At 37.2% G+C, this 22,795-nt stretch overlaps 1 protein-coding gene across 2 annotated transcripts in view; it reads left to right on the top strand.

The window, feature by feature from the left end:
* Positions 1-2,950: 2,950 nt before the first annotated feature.
* LOC149774744 (uncharacterized) overlaps positions 2,951-22,795 on the top strand; it is an 83,948-nt gene continuing 64,103 nt past the window's right edge. The window contains exon 1 of one of the 2 annotated variants that reach the window (XM_089944759.1): positions 2,951-3,388. In XM_089944759.1, coding sequence (XP_089800885.1) covers positions 3,316-3,388 — 73 coding nt within the window. In that variant the 5' untranslated portion in view covers positions 2,951-3,315. The remainder of the gene's footprint in view (positions 3,389-22,795) is intronic. The other variant, XM_089944760.1, reaches the window with a different exon arrangement.

Genomic DNA, 22,795 nt, shown 5'->3' on the forward strand with positions numbered 1-22,795 from the left:
ACCGTAGATAGAATAGATAGCAGTCGTGGTCATACACGTGAAAATGTGATGTTGACCTGTCTTGAGTGTAACCGACGCAGAGGTGTTGCTGCAGTTATTTAAAATGATTGAATCACTTCCGCGAATCACTTTAGTGATCGAGGTGGTAATTGTGTATCCGTGGGATTCACCTGAAGTTGCTCGCGTGTGAATCCACGCTGAGGAGCAGTCGAATCTAATCTGTAGATTGCGTTTCTCCCAGTTGATCTGGTTATGCTGGATATCTTATGTGTAGTAACACTCCATGTGGGATCGGTTGCTCTTTTTTTTCCTCCTTCTAGTTCGCCTGGTTCGTATAAATACCTAACGGTGACATTACCCAGCAGTGGGAACGCTAGCGTCCCTGGCTGCGTTGAAACATTTTGTTGCTGTTGTCCGCGTTCACTGACGCGGGGTATATATTTTTTTGTGATTGCATTTACAGGTCTCATGTTTGTTGTTCTGGTAATTTCATTATTCAGCGCGGCTATCACGTTTGGCAGTCTTGCAACCCATTCACGAGATCTCGTATCGTAAATGAATTCCCTCGCGTACTGGTATCCGAATAATCTCTCAGCGAGTGTTCTATTAAATCGCTCAACAATTGCCTGATCCCGATGAATTTCAGTATGTCCTCGTCGTATGGTAACGTTATGCTGCTTTGTCAGTGATGATACCGCGCCCTGAAATTCCTTGCCAGGATCAACTTGTAATAATCGTGGCCAGTTTAGAGGTCCTCGTTGATAAATTCGTTTAAACGCAGAGGCGACTTCGGACGCTGTTTTAGTCGCTAACGGTTCTGCTTCTTTGTATCTACTAGCAACATCAACTACTGTTAGCGCATATTTGTATGTTTTTCTACGGACAGTATCATGAGGCAGGAATAGTATGTCAGCCTGATGAACTTCATTGGGCACACTAACATCAAAATGTGCAAAATTGATTTGTCGAGGTGGGGGTAGGTAGATTTGCCATATTGCTTGTTTTGATAGCCAATTTTTGGCAACCTTGCGTGTTACTTTTGCTGCGCTGGCGAGTTTATTAATTGCTGAGTTACCTCTCCAGTATCCGGCCGGGGAATAATAAATCGCTTGCATTTGCATTTTTATTAATTATCCAGCACCTAATGCTAATTTAGATTTCATCGCTGATCTTATTAACCAGTTGGCGAGTGACTCCTTAAATGATTTATTTTTTATGGCGCTTAGTGCATGAATTAATTTCACATCCGCGATATGCCTGTCTTGTAGATCTTTACTTAGATAAGCAACATCATGTATGTGACACGCTGCGTCGATAGCGTTTATCGGATACTTTCCCGGTTTTGGTTTAGATTGTTCATCAAGTCTGATATCTAGTCGGGTCCCTGGACCGCAGTAATTGTATCCCGGAAGATGTTTTTCTCCTGGATATTTTGCCCAGGGAGTTCCGGGGAGCTTTCCAAGTTTGGCTGCAATGTCACCTCCTCGCTTTTTTTTTGAAATCTAAATTTTTTTGTGCCACATCGCGCACACTTACCAGAGAGTGCTTGTCTGTTATTTTTTGTTGTAATGGTTGTTATGTCGTTTGTAGGGGTTCGTGCCTTGCACTTTACACAATATAAATCCATAATTATTATTCTTTATATACAAATGGAGATCACTGATTTTTCTGCGACGCGAAGGAAAGAACCAGTCAAGCATAATTCCGTGCTACCAAATTCTATCAGAATGATCATCATAGGACCGTCAGGATCAGGTAAAACGCAACTGCTACTGAACATGATAATGAAGTGGATGAAGTGGGATAAGCTGTATTTGGTAGCACCATCTGTAGATGATCAGCGATGCTATAATGTTATAAAAGATTTTAATGAGAGTGCAAAAGCGCTGAGTGAAGACGGCGACGAGGATGTTGTTGAATTTATAACTGATATTGAAGAAGCTCCGTCCGTGGAAGACCTTAACGGGGAAATAAATAACCTAGTAGTGTATGATGATGTGATGCTGGACAAGCAAAAAAATCCTGCAAGAATATTTTCCCGGGGTCGTCATAAAAACACTGATGTGATTTATGTTACTCAACGTTACACACAAATACCAAAAGTAATCAGGGATAACTGTAATCTTCTTGCTGTGTTTAATGGAGTTGATGTTCATACGCTGAGAAATATTCATCAAACCTGGTGTAGCGGCGATATGGACATAAATAAATTCAAAAATTTCTTTAGTCGCGCTCAAAGAACCCCGCACGGATTTGTAACAATAAATTTACACGACCCGCGGACACGATACCGTATCGGACTTGATACATTGTATGGTTAACATAAAAATGTTTTTCCTTGGAAACTCATTTCCCAGAGCAGCAGAGGGGGGGGGGGGGGGGCTGGACCGACCGACCGTGTCAATGACGACCCCGCACGGAAATAGTTTCAGATTTATTAAAGTAAACCAAGAACGTCAGCGGGAGGATGTTATTGCATTCCCCGGGTCGTCAAAGAGTCTCTCCGAGAGAAATTATTCGACGTTCAGGGATATTTTTTTTTATTTTATGGTCTACATGGAAAGGTTTATCGTCGAAATAAGTAAACCGAAACTGTTTTTGTCTATTCAGTACTATTTTAGTTTCGGTCTGTTCACCCCCTCTGCTGCTCCCGCCCAAAGAAGGACATCTGAACAGGTACGCAGAGTATATTACCTTTCTGTCGCTTTTACATGAACGTAAAGTAGCAATACATTGAGCCCCCTTCCTGTCAATCGTCCTCTGTCGGAAACTCAATAAATCGCGTGTATAAGGGTTTATCTATTAATACGGATAAACAGAAAGACAGACGGGGAGGCAAGCATACATACATAGCAGATGCGTCTGCTTGTCAATATACTAGGATGTATGTCTGTAGGTTGTCAAGATTTAACAGATCTAGGATCTCACATTTCATGTCAGGTATTTTACCAGCCCGCTGTACTTACTCGCAGCGTATATTGGACAAATATTTGGCAGGTAATTATGTATATTTAGCAACGAAACAGGACACGCTAAGTTCCATTCGAGTCACTTACTGTTGGGCCTTTAACGATAAATAACGTGGTTGTCAGGTTCAAGTTAGTGTTGGCTGTTTATCGTATGACGAATTTGTCCGTGCTGCATCTCATAACACTATACTCTTTGTGTGTCATTAAGAAAAGGACAAATTCCTGTTATAAATCTATGTTTTTAAGTCGGTGCCTTTTGATTATTGATTACCCATTGGTGGCCTGTCTAGTACGAATGCCCCTGAACTCTCCATTTCCTTAGAGACCGGTAATATACGGTTACAACATGTTTGCCGAAAAGCGACTTTGGTCTTTCTTGATCTGGACCTGGTTTTCTTGGATGTACAATGGTCGAGCAGGCGAGTATTAAACTCTCTCTCTCTCTCTCTCCAATACGTACCTCTTCGAGGGGCTGTGACGCTGCGACCATATCATTATTTCACTTTTCATTTATGGTTCGGGTGACAAAGTGACCTTGCTATATAATGAACACATATTCATATTTAAAACTCAGGAAACACAAAGTCAATAAAAATGACTTAGCGGTGATTAAGTTTTATTTATTTTACCAAAGATCCAAATCTCACCACTGATCTATCAGTCTGTGTTGAATAACAAACCCTGAGACAGCTGACGATGTATGCTTTCCATAGTCTAGTATATACACACGTATAACATACGAATACAGGTTTCTGTCAGTTTTGCCTTTGCAGGACCTTCGTGGACGATACAGACTATGCAGCCATGGCCATACGACATTGCACAAAAAAGCAACATTATTTTAAATTTTTAAAAATAACAATAAATGTATGTGTGACATTTGATTCATCGCCATCATTTTCATATTGTACCAACACTTTTAATTATTTGAGACTGTCATACGCTTTTGTATACTGTCCGCTTTACCCACACATCTAATGATTCGTAGATGAGTCTTGTTTACCTTTTCTTTATGATGGCTAACTGCTGATACATAATGGGACTTGTCAACACTATCACTGACTCTTGTTTAATGTATGTGATCATTTTGCCACGACATGTAAGCGCAACACAAACTAAACATATCTAAACGCTAATCTCTGCTACAGCTACCAAGAACGAGTTGATACAGTTGATCCGTGTTAACATATTTTGTTTTACTCAAATGATCCAATAGCGACTTCGATAAAGAAAATGTCTGACACAGAAGGATGTCACATGCTTAAAACAAGTATGATGATGTATGCTGGTATAGATATACATGTATAAAGTCTTTATTAAATTAATTATTTTTTTAAATTGTTGTTTGGTGTTAAATCATATGGACGCGGCACATGTTATGTTAATAGCAGCTGTATGAATCATTATGTCGGGGCATACTCAAAGTCTGTCATGAAGTAACTCATGTGAAAAGGATATTCACTTGTAAACAATCACCTCTATCATAATAACAAGATAAGAATAATTATTTATCATTATTAGATAACATTTCCATTTACTTTCAATGACAATGAGCTAAATATGTTTGACGTACGGGCATTTTGACATTTTATTGTAGAACATGAAAATATAGAATTATTTTGTTGGTCGGTGATGATGGATTGGAGAACCTGAAAAATACAGTTTTTCTTTTTCTTTACTTTTTCTAAATAATATTCTAATAATGTCTTACCATATTCACAAAATTGTCAAAACTTGTGACTGAAAAAAACACAAGTGCAAAATTTTACTTGGAAAACGTTTTAAGAGAAAGTTTATGGGGAAGCGTACATAGATATAGTAAAAAAAGAGTGAAAGAATATTCTCCCTCCAGAGAGAAACAGCATCTGGAAGAAATATATTCATATAACTCGAGGCATATTAAAATTAGTGCCATTGTCTGATAATTCTAAAATGAAGTATCTACATGTTTGTGTTTGATTTTTGTTGTTTGAGGGTTTAACGCCATTTTTCATCACACGATAGGCTATACATGGCGGCCAGTATTAATGGTGGAGGAAGAACCCGGGAAAACCCCAGAAAGAACCACCGACCCAAGAGAAGCTACTGGCCAGCTTTCTCACATACCCACATTGGCTGAATCCGAGACTCGAACCCACGCAGGCTGAGGTGAGATGGCAGTGATCCGTAACGGAGAGCTCTCTAGCCCACTCGGGGCCCCATGTTTGTGTTTGATGTTTCATACTAAGGTTATCATTATGAAAGAAGAAAGTACTCTTAATATCAGTGATAATATTACGTGTGACTATTACCGGCATTATGGGGCTGCTATATTTTACGTTACTATTTGTGGGGGCTGGGAGTTGAAGATGAAGCAAAATGTTAACACACCTTGCCTACACTGCGTCATGCAAATAATGCATGCAAATGTTCATTTGAGTGCTTTCGAGTACTGTATCGTTGACTCCACTAATTCAATTAATCGAGACAAATCTCCATTCATGCCATTGAATATGGTTCGTCGACGTGTAAACCCGTCTAGGAATAGGCACTAAACCGCCAATGGTAGTAATGTCCGTCTTTCGATGAAGGCGATGACAAAGGAAACAGCAAAAAAAAAAAATACGATGAAGATAAGGACAGAAAATGACAGAGATCGTTGTGAAAAAATACGCTGTGCTGATCTGTATCATGACAATTTGATAAACAATAAACAATGTTGAAACCAAAGACCACTCCAGTGGCTAGTGGTTAGTATGTCCGCCTTGTATGCGGGAGGTCGCGGGTTCGAACACCGGACGAGTCATATCAAATACATAAAAATTGTGCTAACAATTGACTCACTTGGCGCTCAGCAATAATGGGTTAGTGTTAAGACTGGTCGGCCGTGTGTCAAGATAATGTAATTGGGTGTTACATAATGCACAATATCTGCCACAAGATGCGCCAGTGCAGACATCGTATCGATATGACTTTTTTTTATAGTTTTAAAACTACGTTACAAATCCAAAACACACACACACACACACACACATTCACACACAATGTTGAAATGTTCGTATGATACGCCTAGTGTAATAGTGTTTGTCTTTCATGAATTTTGCACCGAAAAAGCTGTGATACTAAATATATTTTGATTTTATTTTATTTTTAAAAAGCACATACTGCAACATTTGTTCCAAAGGAATGCGATTGAAAGTCCAGAAATTTCATATAAAATAACTTTTACTGAATTGATTCAAACGAAATTATTATATTTTAATGCGACAAGTAGTGATAAGGTCTGTGGAAAATTAATCAGTTTCTGCCATATTATACTCGTGTTATTTGGAACTGTTTTAATGGTAAATCGTAGATGGGAGTAAATGCACTTAGGTTCAATTAACAACAGACACTTTCTTAATGATTATCCAGGAGCTGATGCTCTTCTGAGAGAGTTGGTGATTTTGTTTTCTTATACCGGTGTTGTCAGAACATTCACAAAAATTGTTAAGCAGCAAGGATGTCAACTATTATAGTATAAGTGTCTTTCAGGGCAGCAAGATATTTACAATACTAGTCACGGATACACAACACTCCTAGACATACATATACAGACAGACAGACATACTAAACATAATAAGAATAGTTCCATAGAGTCGATTGAAATGTAATGGCTTAGTCTTCTTGGAACAGATTGTAAGGACTTCGCAAAACCAGTTATGATGGCCTCTTTTTTTTATTATGGTGTTAGCTGTAACATTTGTGATGATAGATCGTAGATGGGGCTAAACATGTCCATGTTAATAGCATATATTTGTCATGGTTATCCCGGACGTTATGCATTTCAAATAGATTCGTGCTGATATGTTTCTTCTATGTCGTATTTAGGACACTAACACAAGATGTGCATAGGAGAGAGAGAGAGAGAGAGAGAGAGAGAGAGAGAGAGAAATAATATAGCAATAAGCTGGAACGACTTATCGGTGATTCGCTCCAGCATTTACATTTCCTTTACTTTACATATATCCCATCTATATGGAACACACGCATATGCCTTTAACATTTTATAAGAAACTTATGAAATTATTACAATAATGTTAGATTCTGGAAATTTGAATGGACATACACACATAACTATACCTTGAACTTGGAGACAGTAAAATGCGAAAATTAGAAACACGTACGTGAAAACAACAAACGGTAGAGAATGACTATTTACATCTATTGACAAAAGGATATCTGGACATCTTTATATAAGACCACTAGATTGATAATGTTGTCGTAAACTAAATGGAGAGATTCACAAACATGTATTTGCTTTTGCATGCCAATGCTACCATTATATAACATCAAATGTTTTGAAATTGAAAGATTCTCTTAATTAAAACTACTACTCGCACTATGGGACTTCCATAATTACGTTTAAATGGGTTGGGGGATGAAACAAGCACCCAAACCCACCGTACCAAAAATTCCAGCGTGTATATGCAATATGCGGGCTTTCATTCGCACAATCGCTTATCTCATTTTATAAAGTATACTGAGACTAAATTTATTCGTACAGATGTGATAACATCTTAGCTGATGGACTAAATCTTCAGAAGCTGGGCTATTATTCAGCGATGATGGCGATGACCAATTCAACAGTCTCATAATTGATATCGACGACACAGATGACAAAGATCACGTTCAAAACTACGATAATTTTTTGACCACTATATAGAGTTAAAAAGTTTGCCTGCTCAGTATCATTCGGTTTTCAAATATGATTTTGTGGGGCTGATAAAGTTCTGATACTAGATAATTTACGCAGGTTCAAATTTATTGAGTAGATTCGGAATGGAGGAGATATCATGTTTATAGAGTCAGACATACGTACAGACAGACAGATGCACATAAGACAGAAATAAATGAAAATTTAGTCTGCCTTCTGGCGACTGCATAAATTGACCTTATAATCAAATATTTTTCATCCGTTCATGTACAGTCTGTGAAATGTATATTTTTTATTTTTTGTTGATTGAACTATGCCTTGAGAAATGCGATACATCTGCACTCACACACACACACACCTATCTAAGTATGATAAAATACAGGTGCAAATTCAGAATTTCTTGAATCAATTAACCTTTTTGAAGATTTGATTATTCCTGATTTATGAGGTTGTTTCCTAAAATCTGATGGTTATTTAAACAATTAAATCTATACAATAATTTAATGTGCTAGTTTTATTTATCTAGCGTAATATCTGAACTGATTTTATAACACTTAAGTGTTACTTGGCTTCATGATCTATCTTTACTTTTACTTAATTCAACAAGTTACATCTGTACACTCGGTTATCCGTAATGTTAGATGCTATTTTCTATCATTTTGCGACTATACTGCCAGTTGTTACCACTCCGGTGGCCTAGTGGTTAGAGCGTCCACTTCGGACGCGGGAGGTCGTGGGTTCGATTCCCGGCCGAGTCCTACCAAAGACTTACAAAAATGGTACTAACAGCTTCCTCGCTTGGCGCTCAGCATTACGAGGTTAGTGTTAGGACTGGTCGGCCTGGTGTCAGGATAATGTGACTGGGTGGGACATCACGCTACACGTCTGCAACATGATGCCCCAGTGCTAGACATCACTATAAACTGCCACACTGCAGACATCGTAGCGATATGACTGCAAAATTTTTAAAGCTACGTTAAAAATCGTAATCACACACAAAAACGTGGCCTACGCCAATAAAATGTGAGATTTTCTCTTTGAAGGCGGTACCACCAAGGATGAGTAGTTTGATGAATTTTGCTTGAACAGAACTTGAGAAATGAAGTGTAAACATAACATTTAATCACTGTCACACACACACACACACACACACACACACACACACACACACGCACACACACACACACAGAGACACAAGATATGTTAAGGCCCATATCCACATCATGTTACATCTAATCGTAGCTATCGTTTGCCTTCGCCATGTGGTCTTACTACCTTTGCTTTCAGCAACTCCGCTATCTGCGCCAAGCCAAATTCATCTTAGTTGTTACTTGGCTTCATGATGATCCTTACTACCAAAGAATTCACGATGGTCCCGCTTCATGTAAAGATACATACATACACGGTACACTTAGATTTAACGGTATTGTGTCACGCGTGGCTTACACCGTATGTAGACTTCAGTTCGTTTGATATTATGGTTCGCTGACCACTGTATTCACATTTAACCTTTTAGAAAAATTAGTTTCACGTTCTTTCTCCCTCGGGGAACATTTTACCTTGACAGCCTTATGGTTGACATAGTTACGTGATATAAACATTAGTGTATTGTTTGCCGTGCTACACAGTGTTCTGCGCACGGTAACCCCGAACTTACAACTTTGACCGACTATCTTAATTGGGGTAAATTAGACTGTATGTGGAACAAAATACCAAATATCGATATGTTGTTACTATTTGAGATGCTTTATGTTAAATACGTATAACCCGACTAGCACATATTGTTTATATTTAAAAAAAATGCTTTTAAAACAATGATGTTTTGGAACCATTTGTACCTACCAATTCCTACATTCATCTGCATTACGTTTAGTTTGTCTCCCTTCTGCCACACGTAGAGCTATTATAACAGGATACACGTTCAATGTTTGGTATCATTAATGAAGTGTATAAGACTAATTTTCACCAAGGAAAATTTTATCATTTTCTAGATGAATTATAAAGTCAGAGGTTCAGTTCCATATTTGCGGATTTTTTGCTAGGAGTTTAGTGTGTGTGTGTGTGTGTGTGATTTGGATTTTTAACGTAGCTTTAACATTTTTCAATCATATCGCTACGATGTCTGCACTGTGGCAGTTTATAGTGATGTCTTGCAGTGGGGCATCATGTCGCGGACATGTAGTCAAAATATCACACCTAGACACTAGTCCTACAAAGTAAGACATAGGACATGTTGTTTTTGTTTTAGTGCTATGTCTCACTATCCAGATAACGGTCTTGTATAGCGTGTTCCTATGTTGTTGACATCGGAATGAGTAATCAAAGTTTCAGGAACATCTCACACACTTGACAGCCTATATATACATTCTTCCACTAATGTATGTGTAGTTAATATACTTAATGTGCTATATTTACCCTGGCGGAATGAAAATATGATAATAACAAATAGACTCATTTTCACGTTCCTTTGATATACATTTGAATTTGTTGCAATACGGCGGTAGTCGAGGTATGCCGAAGTAAGTTCAAATAGGTTCATGTTGGGGATATGTTTCTTGAACGAAACTACCCGTTGCTTGCAGTTACAATAGGCATAATATATTTTTTATTCGTATCGTTAAAGAATAATATTTCAACTTAACCCGATTTCGGCATTCCCGGTTTTCATAGCTTTCCAGCCAACTGAAATGTAGACCAATGAAACTTGAAAACAGGTCAATTTCTTTTGTGAGAATTTGAATTTATTAGAGAAAAGACATCAGAATAAGTAATGTTTAACTAAAACACTATGACTTTACTTTGTAGAAAAGCGTCGTTATTTCAGTTGTCAGTTGTGTGAAATATTCCTGAGAATTTGACTTTCGTTACGATGTTAGTCGACATCAAAACACACTACACAGCGCCGTTAGTTAGGCTGTAAGACCTTGACGCCCACAAAATAAATATCAGCGTCGAGATCTTACATGTAGGACTAAACCAGACACCAGGACAACCAGTCCTAATACTAACCTCTTAATGCTGAGCGCAAATCGAGGCAGCTGTTAGTACCGTTTTTATAAGTCTTTGATATGACTCGGCCGGGGATCGAACCCACGACCTCTTGCATCAGAGGCGTTTAGTTGTGTATAACAGCGAAGTATGGCTTTATATCAATTGATGACAACATAAAAATGCAAGGTACGCTATTTCAGAACTGGACACACCAGAATTTGTTGCAACTCAACTGTATGACAGTGTTGTCCTGTACCACCACTCCCGTTAATCAGGTCATTCGACGCGCCCTTAATAATTTGTTTACAAATATGACGTCATAGAAAAGGTTGACAAAGGAAGCCCCTAGCACAGTGTTATATGAGTTGGAGAGATTATGCAGGAGAAAAATATTGAGTGAAGAGTAAATTAATTCTTCCTCAAAATAAAATACTGATTCACAGAACGTAGTTGTAGTAACACTAGTAGTAGGAGGAAGAGAGATGGGAACGGATACACATACATATAAAGAGTACAGATATAAACAGACAGTCAGACAGAGGTAGGGGTAGCTAAATAATTTTTTAACGTCGTTTCGTTTCGATTTGCCGTATATTTTAACTGCGGCAACGTCGCAAGTTCTTTAGTCAGTCAAATGTGTCAATTATTCCAAACACAATAACATAATTAATGGGTGGACAATAGATTAGTTGTGACAGTAAGTAAAATATTGATGAAAATATGCATTTAGCTTCGATGCTATTTCAGTTTTACAAAAGTTGCAACTTTCAAGTTTAAACTCAAGGAGGTAGGTGGGGAAGAGAGACCCCGAGAACCATGCAAATAACGTGAATAGTAACAGTAGAACAGTATCATCCAAATGACCAATACTAAATGTTTTAAATACATTCGTAAAACATGAAAAAAAAGCACATGTATATATATATATATATATATATATATATATATATATATATATATATATATATATATATTTGCATACGCCTTTTAACGAATATTATACATTGCTATTGATTATAATTTTTGTCTATGTGATTCTGAAGTTAATGTTCAGCAGATATTAGGTTTTACAGGAGGTTAGTCACATGACCAAACAAAGGGACTGTTCAAATATTAGGCAGTAATACACCATTATCGTATCAAATGGTATTAAAGAAAAGTGGTCTTAATCACATACGGGTCTTTTAGCGTGTTACCGGAAACTGTTTACAGCGCTGGGCAAGCTGGCTGCCATTTTGCAGCTTGTTATGTATGTCAGTATTCGGAAAGCTGGCTGCCATTTGTTTATATATTGTTAAGTGTGCCAGGGTTAGACCAGTTTACTGCAAGTTTATCACGCTAGTTTTCTTACTAGTTATTCTACATATCAATTGTTTTTGAGTTCAAACTGATGTGTTCATATTTACTGTTTTCCCTCAACTAATAAGATTTATATACAAATATCATCCTATCTTTTAAGGTTGTAACCATTTAAACCCTATTTTGCATTTGATGTATCGTTTAAGGAATGAGTTCATTCGGTCTTCGGTTGTGTTTTCATCATGTTCATATTTGTTTCAAGGGATTTATCATCCTTAAACTTTTGACAACATTTATATTCATTAGAAGCTATGTTTAATCAAAAATCAGTATTATATATCTAACAATTCGATGATGTGCCGTCATACCCAAAACTTTCACACACACACACACACACACACACACACACACACACATTATTCAATGTATTGTCTAACTTAACTACTATAGCAGTTCCCTTTGAGGTGCATAACAGTCCACGTGCATCTAGCGTAAATCTTTCGAAAGTAGTGCGCACTTTGTAATGGTGTTAATATTGCACTGAAGTCCTGATTATTTTGAACGATTTGGTATCTTTACACTTTATTTTGTATATTATAGGCCTACATCGTTAATTGTATTTGGTTGTTTCTTTATACCAAAATAATTAAGTTAATTCGTTTTTACCCTGACCATTGTGTACTACCTTAGTTAAACCCTACACTGTAGTCACTATTTGTAGGTGTGCCATTAATCTCGACGCTTACCTAATTTGAGATGAGCTAAGACACAAAGCAATTTCGTGAATGAAATGTTTATAATGTAGCTTAACGATGGGTGAATCTGAAACCAAGCTCTTGCGCATAAAGTCCAATAATAGATTCAACAGAATAATGCCACAGAGTTAAACAACCGAGATAAGGAATTGATGTCTTCGAAAACAACCGAGATAATCAGAACATCTAAACCTTTTTTGAAACAAGAATAAACGTATGCTTGTTATATGGGTCTATCACCATGGGTGATCAGTTTTTAGAGTCTAAAGCAGACATATGAACAATGTTATATCAGCAAGGTTGTCAACGTATAGGATTAAGACAAATACGAATAACATAACGAGTTTATCACCAAGGATAATCAAAACATAGATTTTGGACACAAATATGAATAATGTTTAATCAACAAATAAGAGATATAAATGTACTATTTATTGTCTCACAGCGTTGCTGAATACTTCATTTCACTCTTATAGTTATATTGAATATCGAGTTAACAACGGAACATATATAGCCCTTTGCGTTCAGTTGAAGAACACAAGCTTTTTCTAGTTCCTTATTGTGGCACGTAACCGGGTTTTAATGCTGAATTCAGTTTGCAAGTTGGATCCTTTGCTTCCACATCCTCGAGCGGAGCCTTGGCTGAGTATCGACGGGCGCGATATGTGAACGCTAAATCATACTCGACGAGATATCCATTCTGGTTTGGTCCGTTGTCAGAGCGTATGGCAGCTATTTCGACATGGAGCGATAACTAGTCTTCGTCAGATGTTGTAAACCACTACCGCTATGCCGAGCTATATGTCTGCGATCCTGGTTTCAACATTCTACGACTTTTTTGGACGACTCTGCACCGTTTCCAGACAGGACAGGGTCGTTGTGCAGTCAACACTGACACTTCCTGCAACTGTGGAGCTCTACAGACTATGTTACGCATTATGAACAACTGTCCACTTACTAAATTCCCCGGTGAACTGCAGGCTCTGCTCCTTGCTGATAATGACGCTGTTAAATGACTGGACATGCGCTGCAAAAGATACATACAATCTAAATAAATTTCAGGTTAGACAGCTCTCGTCGAATGATCAAAGAGCCACCACTTATGACCGCACCCCCTCCCTGCCATCTAAAGGAACATTTGAGAGCCGCCATCGCTGCTTTGGTCCTTCACTGCGAGAAAACAAATGCTGTCCACAGTAATAAGGTCACCATCAACATCAGCGTACGGGTTATACGAAACCCTACAGTTTTATGCATCGTCATACAAAATCCGCTAAACATAATGAATGGAGCAGTGTTGCACACTAGACACGCTAAAGTACGAAAGCAGTTATGTGCGCTACGCATTCAAGACAATGACTTTGCTTCGTTATAAACTAAATCATTTCATCAAAACTGCAATACGAGATTATTATGATAATAACAAAGGTTCGTACATGAATCTGTTTCCGTCAAGAATGATCTCACTGACTTATAATATATATATATATATATATATATATATATATATATATATATATATATATATATATATATATATATATATACATAACATTACTCATCATTAAATACGTGCAACGTCTAACTGAATTCAATTTGTCCAGTTGTATAATAACAATCTTGAAACAGGCTATAGTCACTATGAGAGCATGACGTTATATCTATAAAATTTAGAATAAATACTTGAACATTCAATATATCAAATATATCTATCACATAATGCAGATAGCTAACATAATGCAATTTTATATTGCATATAACGCTACAGCCGAACATTGCTCCAGTAAAATCGAGAGCTTAAAAAAAAAAAAAAATTTAAAAATCGTGCTGTTATAATAGTCAGACGTGACTTTCTAAGTTCACTGGATATGGCCTAAGAGCTGAATCTAATCGGTTTATCTACTTCTAGGACTTTGCCCTTGCATCTTTGGTTTAACATCCCCATTATTTTGAAATAACTAAAGGAGTAAATAAACCACTCTCAGATAACGATACACACGATAACGGAACATAAGGATTATATTTTCTTTCTTATATAAAAATTGACATTAAGTATAAATACATACATACATACATACATACATACATACATACATACATACGTCATTGTAAGCATCCCTTAAGACATAGCATTTTCCCGGATAAACAAGGCAAATGTATGTGGAAGCTGGACGCTGAGACACAGGAATGAGTGTCAAAAAGACACGGATAAAGTATTTCTGATAGACAAGACGTGTCAGCTCGGTTAACTCTATCAGTAGAATGCCCTGTGGCAGAACACTCGACAACAAAGCTGAGTTGTTGTTACAGCTGTTATTTAAAACTTCAAATGCATTTTTAGGTGAATCATGAAGTCTTTAAGTTTAACATGTACTTATACTCTGCATAAATGGCTGTAGCGAAATGAAAGAGGTCCGTGTATAGTGTGAAATTGACACGAAAGCTGTCCGTGTATAGTGTGAAATTATCACGAAAGCTGTCCGTGTATAGTGTGAAATTGACACGAAAGCTGTCCGTGTATAGTGTGAAATTGATATGTTTCATGACACCATAAAGCCCGTAAGCAGCAGAGAGGGTGAACAGACCACTTAAGGAAATGGTCACCCTTTGTTTTTAGACCAAAAAAAATAGTGACCCTTCATAGAGGTCAATACCACGTCTACAATTATTGTTTGTCCCAAACAGAATTGTAGACGAGCCCTCTCTGCTGCTATATTAATTAAAAAATTGTTATATTAAAAATAATGGTACATCCAGAATCTCATACTGCAAGAATAGCACGAGAACGATTAGAAGCAATTAAAAAATGTCTTCCCGTGCGAGATTCATTTAGAAAAAATCTACAAGCGCAGCAAGATGCACAAGTTGAGTACGAAGAAGAAACTAAAAAACTGTTCAAACCCGTCACTGTAGCTACTGAACAAGTTACAACAGTCATCAAAGAAGACCTTCTTCCGGTATCAAAACAAACAGCAGAACAAACCGAAAAAATAGCAAGAAGAACTAAACAAACAAAGAAGATTTTACAAGATCTTCCACCTGGCATAGCCAGGGAAATAGCTGCGGCTCAACCTCCACCTGTTGGTGAGGAAATACTTGAAAGTATTGGAAAACGTCGTACTGAAGTCGCCGACGTGCAAAAAGAACACGCACCTAAATTCAAGCCAGTAAAAGAAAATATCAGATTGATTGCAAAATTTAAGGAAGGGGTTGTTGAAGAAATTAGGAATTCTGAAAGAGAAAAATTACCCGAAAAAATATTAGATTATATATCTGACAAATCTGGTATTTTAAAACCCCGTCATGAAAAAGTAAAAAATAAAGATCTTATTAAATGGATATATCGCATACATGCAAACAAAAGACGTGTTGAAGGTAATGATTCGAAATACAAAGATCTTTATAAAGAAGTAGAAATACTTCATAGAGAACGACTAGAACAAGAACAAGAACAACTCTCCCGCTATCAGCTTCCTCCACCTTTACAACGTAAAAAAATTCTGCCCCGACAATGACATTTACACCGGTAGATTCACCACATGGATTTCGAAATGACTCACGTGACATACCCCCGGTCACCACTGAAGTACTTTCTCCGGTAATGCAACCACCAGTATTTAAAACACCTCAAGATGAACCTAAAACAGGATCTGGTTTATGTCCTGATACTATCATTAATGATGTGTCACGGTTAGAAGTTCTCGTAGGAGGAAAACGTGCAGGAAATAATTCACCAGAAATAATCAATGAAGCAGCTGATATTTGTCGGCCATTATTTCAAGGTGGTATCATGGATATCGGAGTTTACCGAGAACTTATCGATGAACTTGTTGATGACTAGTTGTTAAATAAATGGTAAATTAAGAAAGATGATCATACATAATAATCATCGTAAAGCTGTACAGGTCAGAGCGGTAAACTCACGATTACCAATCTATACAGCTACTTACGGAGATGGACTTGGTGATGTTGTACGGGGATTATTTACAAGGATAGCTCCAAAAGCAGTACCTGTTGCAAAACAAATATCGATGAAAGCTATCGATGTTGTTCGTGATAAAGCTCCAGGTGCAATTGTCAATGTTGCTGGTAAGGCGTTCTCGGCGATCAAAGATAGACTAGCACGATTATTGCGACGAAAACAACAACCACCAGTGAAACTGGCAAGTACTAAAATTATGCCCGCAGACGTAAGTAAAATAATAAATCAGGCTGCAAATCAAAAACTAGCGGAATAATCTAAAGAGGCAGAAAGAAATATAACATCAAATTTGATAGCAGATCAAGGACTCAATCATGCTGCAAATAAAAAACTAGCGGAATTATCTGAAGAAGCAGAAAAAAATATAAAAGCAAATTTAATAGCAGGAAGCGGTCTTCGTCGACAATGATTTAGATCATCATTTGGAAAAATGGTAATTATAATAAAAATGTTCAAGCGTGAATCAGACTCAGCATTTGATATGGAGGCACCTGTCCTTAAGTATGAATCTGTATGTGATTATCAGTTTTATTCCTATGACGCAAGACAACCAAATCAGCGGGGGAGAATCGAATTACAGGTTCATGATACAAGTAGATATTTCTTGCCCGCTGAGGCGTTTATTGAAGTAGAAGGTAGACTTGTAACGAATGTTGTAGCTAATACGCCATATGCTGCTAATTTGCGAGTTGGTTTTGTCAATAACGGAATTATGGCGTTGTTTGATAGCGCCACTTACATGATTGATGGAAAAAATATCGAATCAATTCAGAAGGATGTTGATGTTGCTACAACAATAATTGGCCTAGCGAGATATTCTGATGATTACTAAAGATATTACTAACCACGCTGATCATGTTCAGTATACTAAAATACGGACAGCACAGGCTAATGCAGTTGATCCACAGCCAGTTGATTTTGAACACGCAGCCAGACCAGGTGCTGCTTTTGATATTTATAGGAAGTGTTAATGCGACTTACAACGTAGGGTTTGCAACACGCCGAGCGACGTTGTTAGGAAATGATAGAAATTTTTTATGTGCAATTCCATTATCTCACATTTTTGGATTTTGTAGAAATGTTAAAAAGGTCATCTTTGGAGCTAAACACACAATTGTGCTCGTAAGAAAAGGTGATGATAATGATGCAATCTGGCGAGGTGCTGGTGTTGCTGATGGTAAAGTAAATATATCAAAACTTTCATTGTGGATGCCAGTAATGACTCCATCTATTACTGAAGAACAAAAATTACTTTCTTTTATGGATCAAGGTGGTAAATCATTGCTATCATGGTTACAGTAACCACAGATGCTATTCAAAGTAATTATATCATTTATTTACATGGCATATAGCATCACAACAAGGTGTTTCTGCGCCACGACATATTTTTATTGCGCTGCAAGATGATGCTTGGACGAATAATCAAGAACGTTCACATATGATATTTGACAACCTTGGAGTTAATGAAGTTTCCTTAAATGGACATCAAGAACCAGCTGAAGATATGTTGTTAAATTTTGATCAAAATCACGTAGCGCGTGCATATCATCGTTTAATGTCATTCATGGGACGTGATCAAAATATAGATACTGGTTTGCAAATATCACAATTAGATTTTACAGGTCTATATCCGATTTATTATTTTTCACTAGAACATCTTGATTTATCCAAACAATCTATCGTTGATATACACTTTCGAGCTCGTGTTACTATCCCTCCTCCTGATATAGCTGGTCCACCTCTTATTCGCGGCACCTACAGAGCAATCGCGGTCATACTCAGCGATAAAGCCATGTTACTTGAAGGCGGTAGTGGTCGAATGAGAGTAGTTGATGCACTAGTGGAAAATCTTTAATTATTCAGAAAAATATTATTTATATAAAAATGTCGTATAGTCATGTTAATGTTACTCTGACTCCCGGTCAGGTCAAAAAGCTTCAATCAAAAACCACCAGCAAATGCGGAACTAAAATATCACTAAAACGAGATCAGATGGGTGGTGGTCCAAACAAATTATCGTTGACAAATAATCAGATTAAACATTTCAATAAAGCCCTAGAATCAAAAAGCGGAGTTCAATTACATCTTTCTCCGAGCGCCATCAAAGACATGGTTAAAACGGGTGGTATATTTCCACTTCGTGCGGCTATTCCAGCGTTAATAGCTGCTACCGCTCCAGCCGTAGCAAAAGCAGCCGCGTTAAGTGCTGTTGGAACAGCTGCTGGAATGGCTCTAAAGAAAGCAACAGGGCAAGGATACAGAAAAAAGGGACGCGGCCTAAGATTACCGGGATCTCGTTGGGGAAGAGGTCTGAGGCTTCCACGTTAGATGCTCCAGCATCAAATTTTGATTTACTTGATGTTGCTAAAAAATTAAAAATAAAAAACTTTAGAGGTGTTTTCATGCGAGATCAGTTACCAAAACAACCAAACAAACTCGAAACAGGTATTATTAATTTATACTCAAATTCAGGACCCGGTACTCACTGGGTATCATACGCGGTTGATCCACGTGGAATTGTTTATTTTGATTCATACGGGTTAGCTCCACCCGTTGAATTTATCAAGTACGTCGCACCACTTCACGCAAGAACCTCTGGTTGTAAAGTTTGGTATTCAACGCTACCCACACAAACAATTACAGATCCGCCAATATGTGGCCGTGAAGTAATTAATGTACTTAACGCTATATCAAAATCATCCAAACCGCCACATAAAGTCGTGCATGATTATACAAGTAACCGATTCGTTGCGCGTAAAGCGTTTTAAACAGATCTTGGATCTTAAAATATAATGGTTGATATTTACGGAAGATCTTCATCTACCAGTAAGAAAAAAAAAATCCGACGTTGATCTGTCGAAATACGCAACTAAAGATGAACTCGCTGATATCATGAGCCTGGCTGAAGTTGACTCAGATGAGGTCGTTATATTTCAGGATCAATATGGAAAACTAAAAACGAGCAACATCAGATGGAATGACATAGTTCGGCGAGTACTCGGTGCGGTCACGGATAATATTCCTGTATTTACTGACAACGGCAAAATCAAGGATTCAAGTATATCGTTTATAACCATCAGAGATGAAATTGTAAAAAGTGTTGCTAATCGCGTGAAAAACACCGGTGACACAATGACGGGTGAACTCAACATGAACGGAAATAAAATAGTAGTTTTAAGAGATCCAACCTCCGACGAAGATGCAGCAACAAAAAAGTACGTCGACACCGTAGATAATAAATTATCCACGTTACGGGTCGAGTATGACGTTCACGTAGGCGCTTTTGGAAGATTTCGCAGAAACCATCAAAGAATCGTAGAAGAATTCTTCGGTAATCCGCAAACTGTTGTCATAAAACTTTCTTATATCAAAACCAACATTGACACGATCAAACAAACACAGCAAAACATCGCAGCGGGGATTACTGATATCGTTAACAAAACCAGTCTGATTAAAATTCCAGCCGGATTAACTCCTGGACATATCACAAACAACGTATACAAGGTATCATATGGATCTGCAACATGGTCTAAGCAAAATAATACTATCAAATATACCGCAACAGTCACTGGCGTGTACAGGCTGTCTGTGTTCAGTGGTGCAAAATTTGAAATATTTACAACGTATCTATGGTGTCATTCAACAGATAGGTTTTCCGGGGTTGTATCTGTTATATTAAATAGCGGAACCGAAGAAATATTTATTTTGGAAGCATCTGATAAGACATTAAACGCAACATCTTACTGGTGGTGTTTGGAATTTGTAGCTGAAACACCTCAATTGGTTGCGGCATAAAAATATATGGATGGTGCACAATACAGGTACAATCAAGCGCGTGAATGGCAGGCGGCGCTAAAAGATCGAGTCGAACAATATGCAGGAAAAGTACAAAAATATCGACGACGATTAGTTATCGTGGACGTGATCGTTTATTCAGTGTCCGCTGTTGTTGCTGGAACTGGTGTTATATTATCAGCGGTGACAATGATGGCACCAGCAGCTGTAACTATTTGTATTTCAGCAGCAACAACTATTGCAGGTGTGCTTAATATCATCACAAAAAAAATATGCACGTGCATTAATGAAAAATTATCCGATTACATGATAAGATTGCATACAGCGACGGTCGCATACTCGAAGTTATCTTCGTTGTTATCAGCGAGTCTCAGTGACGGAATTATATCTTATGTCGAGTTTTCAATGATGACTAAAATATATCATGAAGGCATCGGTATTAAAGATACAAGTACTAATAATGACAGAATTACTTCAGCAGATCGTGACTAATACAACTCCGCCAAAGATAACGATGATCTCGGTAAGTTCATCTGGTCCTGAATTTAGTATTAACTTTCCTACTGCAATTCCAGTAAAGGAAATAGCACTAGCGCAATTTCGAGTATATTACAGCTGGCCAAATATCAGATCAAAATCATTTAATGGTACACCAGCAAATAATTCGCTTGTATTTGCCAACAAGAACAAACCAGATGGTACTCCTGACTGGATAGATGTTGGAATACCCACTGGTAGTTATGAGATCGAACAAATCAATGAGGAATTTCAACGTAGAATAAAATCAATAATCGGAAAAGAAACAAAAAGATCAATGTTTATGAGCCGACGCTGTCCTCGACGGTTGAGATACATTCTCCTGATTATGCCGTTGATATTTATCAATCCCCGATAAGATCCGTACTAGGTTGGCCTGATGTTCCTCCAGTGTATGAAGGACCACCAGAACCAAAACGAGCTGATTTCGCGCCAACAAGTAGCTCTCGTCACGATATTGAAATGAATTCAAATTGGTTAGATTACATAGAATTAAAACCAGAGGTGATAGGTGGAGAACTTTATTATGATCCTGTACTTATTTCTTATAATCTTAACAGACGTATTATTGCTTCGAATATTGATTCTATATTTTCTTCAATAAACTCAGACCATGCAATACAGTTAAATAATTTACGTGATAGTTTTCAAGAGTATTTATTTGATTTATTTGACATCTTCGCGCGATAATATCATCAGGTACATAGAGGTTTTAAATTTTATAGTTGATTCTTCTGAAATTATCTATAATAGAATTAGAGATGTAGTTCTTAGGTCATCAAACGATTATAAAAAATCCTCCACAGCCAAGTCCAAAATATCCGAAGCTGATATTGCATCATTTAAGTTCCCTGATTATAATCCAGATAGATTAAGAAAATCTGTCAATGATGTTATCGATGAACATTTTCCTAAAATACTCGATGTGTGGAGAAAACTAGCCCCACCTCCAACTGTTCTCAGATATAATATTGCTCCCCATGGCGGCGGCAGACACGTATCTCCAGGAATCGTTAATATAACCAGCACGACTGTGGTCAGTCTGGTTTGTGACGTAGTCAATGGTAGCTATCAAATAGATCTCGGAAAATCAAATCAGGCTCAACAAGGATATATTTTATATACATTTACACCACAAGTTTCCTCTGGAAGTTTAATCGTGCAAGAACCAACTAATCCTGTGTATCTGCGGTGTCACAATAATATGTTAACACGAATAAATTTTAAGCTCACAGACCACCTTAATCGCTTAATTGACATACGTGGAGAAGAGCTTGTGATAAATCTTTATGTGAAATCTTAATTAATCCGGTAAATATTATATAACGTACCAGCACGTGATTGTTTTTATACATGACAAAGAAGCACTTGAAATCGCCATCAGAGCAGCGTTTTCACAAAATACAGAACAATTTAACGTTAATATAGTTATTGATGAATACGGAAGCGAGGATTTCTTATTAACACAAGAACAGTTAGATGAGCTCCGTCGAGAACATCTGTAACAGAGATCAGATTCTAAATTATACACACTCCTGTATTAAAGTCGATCAACTTAAAAAAATTATGTTTCAGAATAAATAAATAAATAATAAATTGTGTACAATCTGGAATATTTTTATTATTTTTCTGAAATATAATCAATCTGATGGGGTAATTGGTACTGAAAAGCATACAAATCAATCAGTTTTCCAAAAAATACTACAAAAAATTTTTATTATTATTCTGAAATATTTTATTATTTATGTAAATTAATTAATTTATTAATTCTGACTGGGCGATTGCTACTTAA

This window comes from Sinohyriopsis cumingii, unplaced genomic scaffold (assembly GCF_028554795.1).
Source record: "Sinohyriopsis cumingii isolate HCF-2022 unplaced genomic scaffold, ASM2855479v2 utg000160l, whole genome shotgun sequence".
NCBI classification, from domain to species: Eukaryota; Metazoa; Mollusca; class Bivalvia; order Unionida; family Unionidae; genus Sinohyriopsis; species Sinohyriopsis cumingii.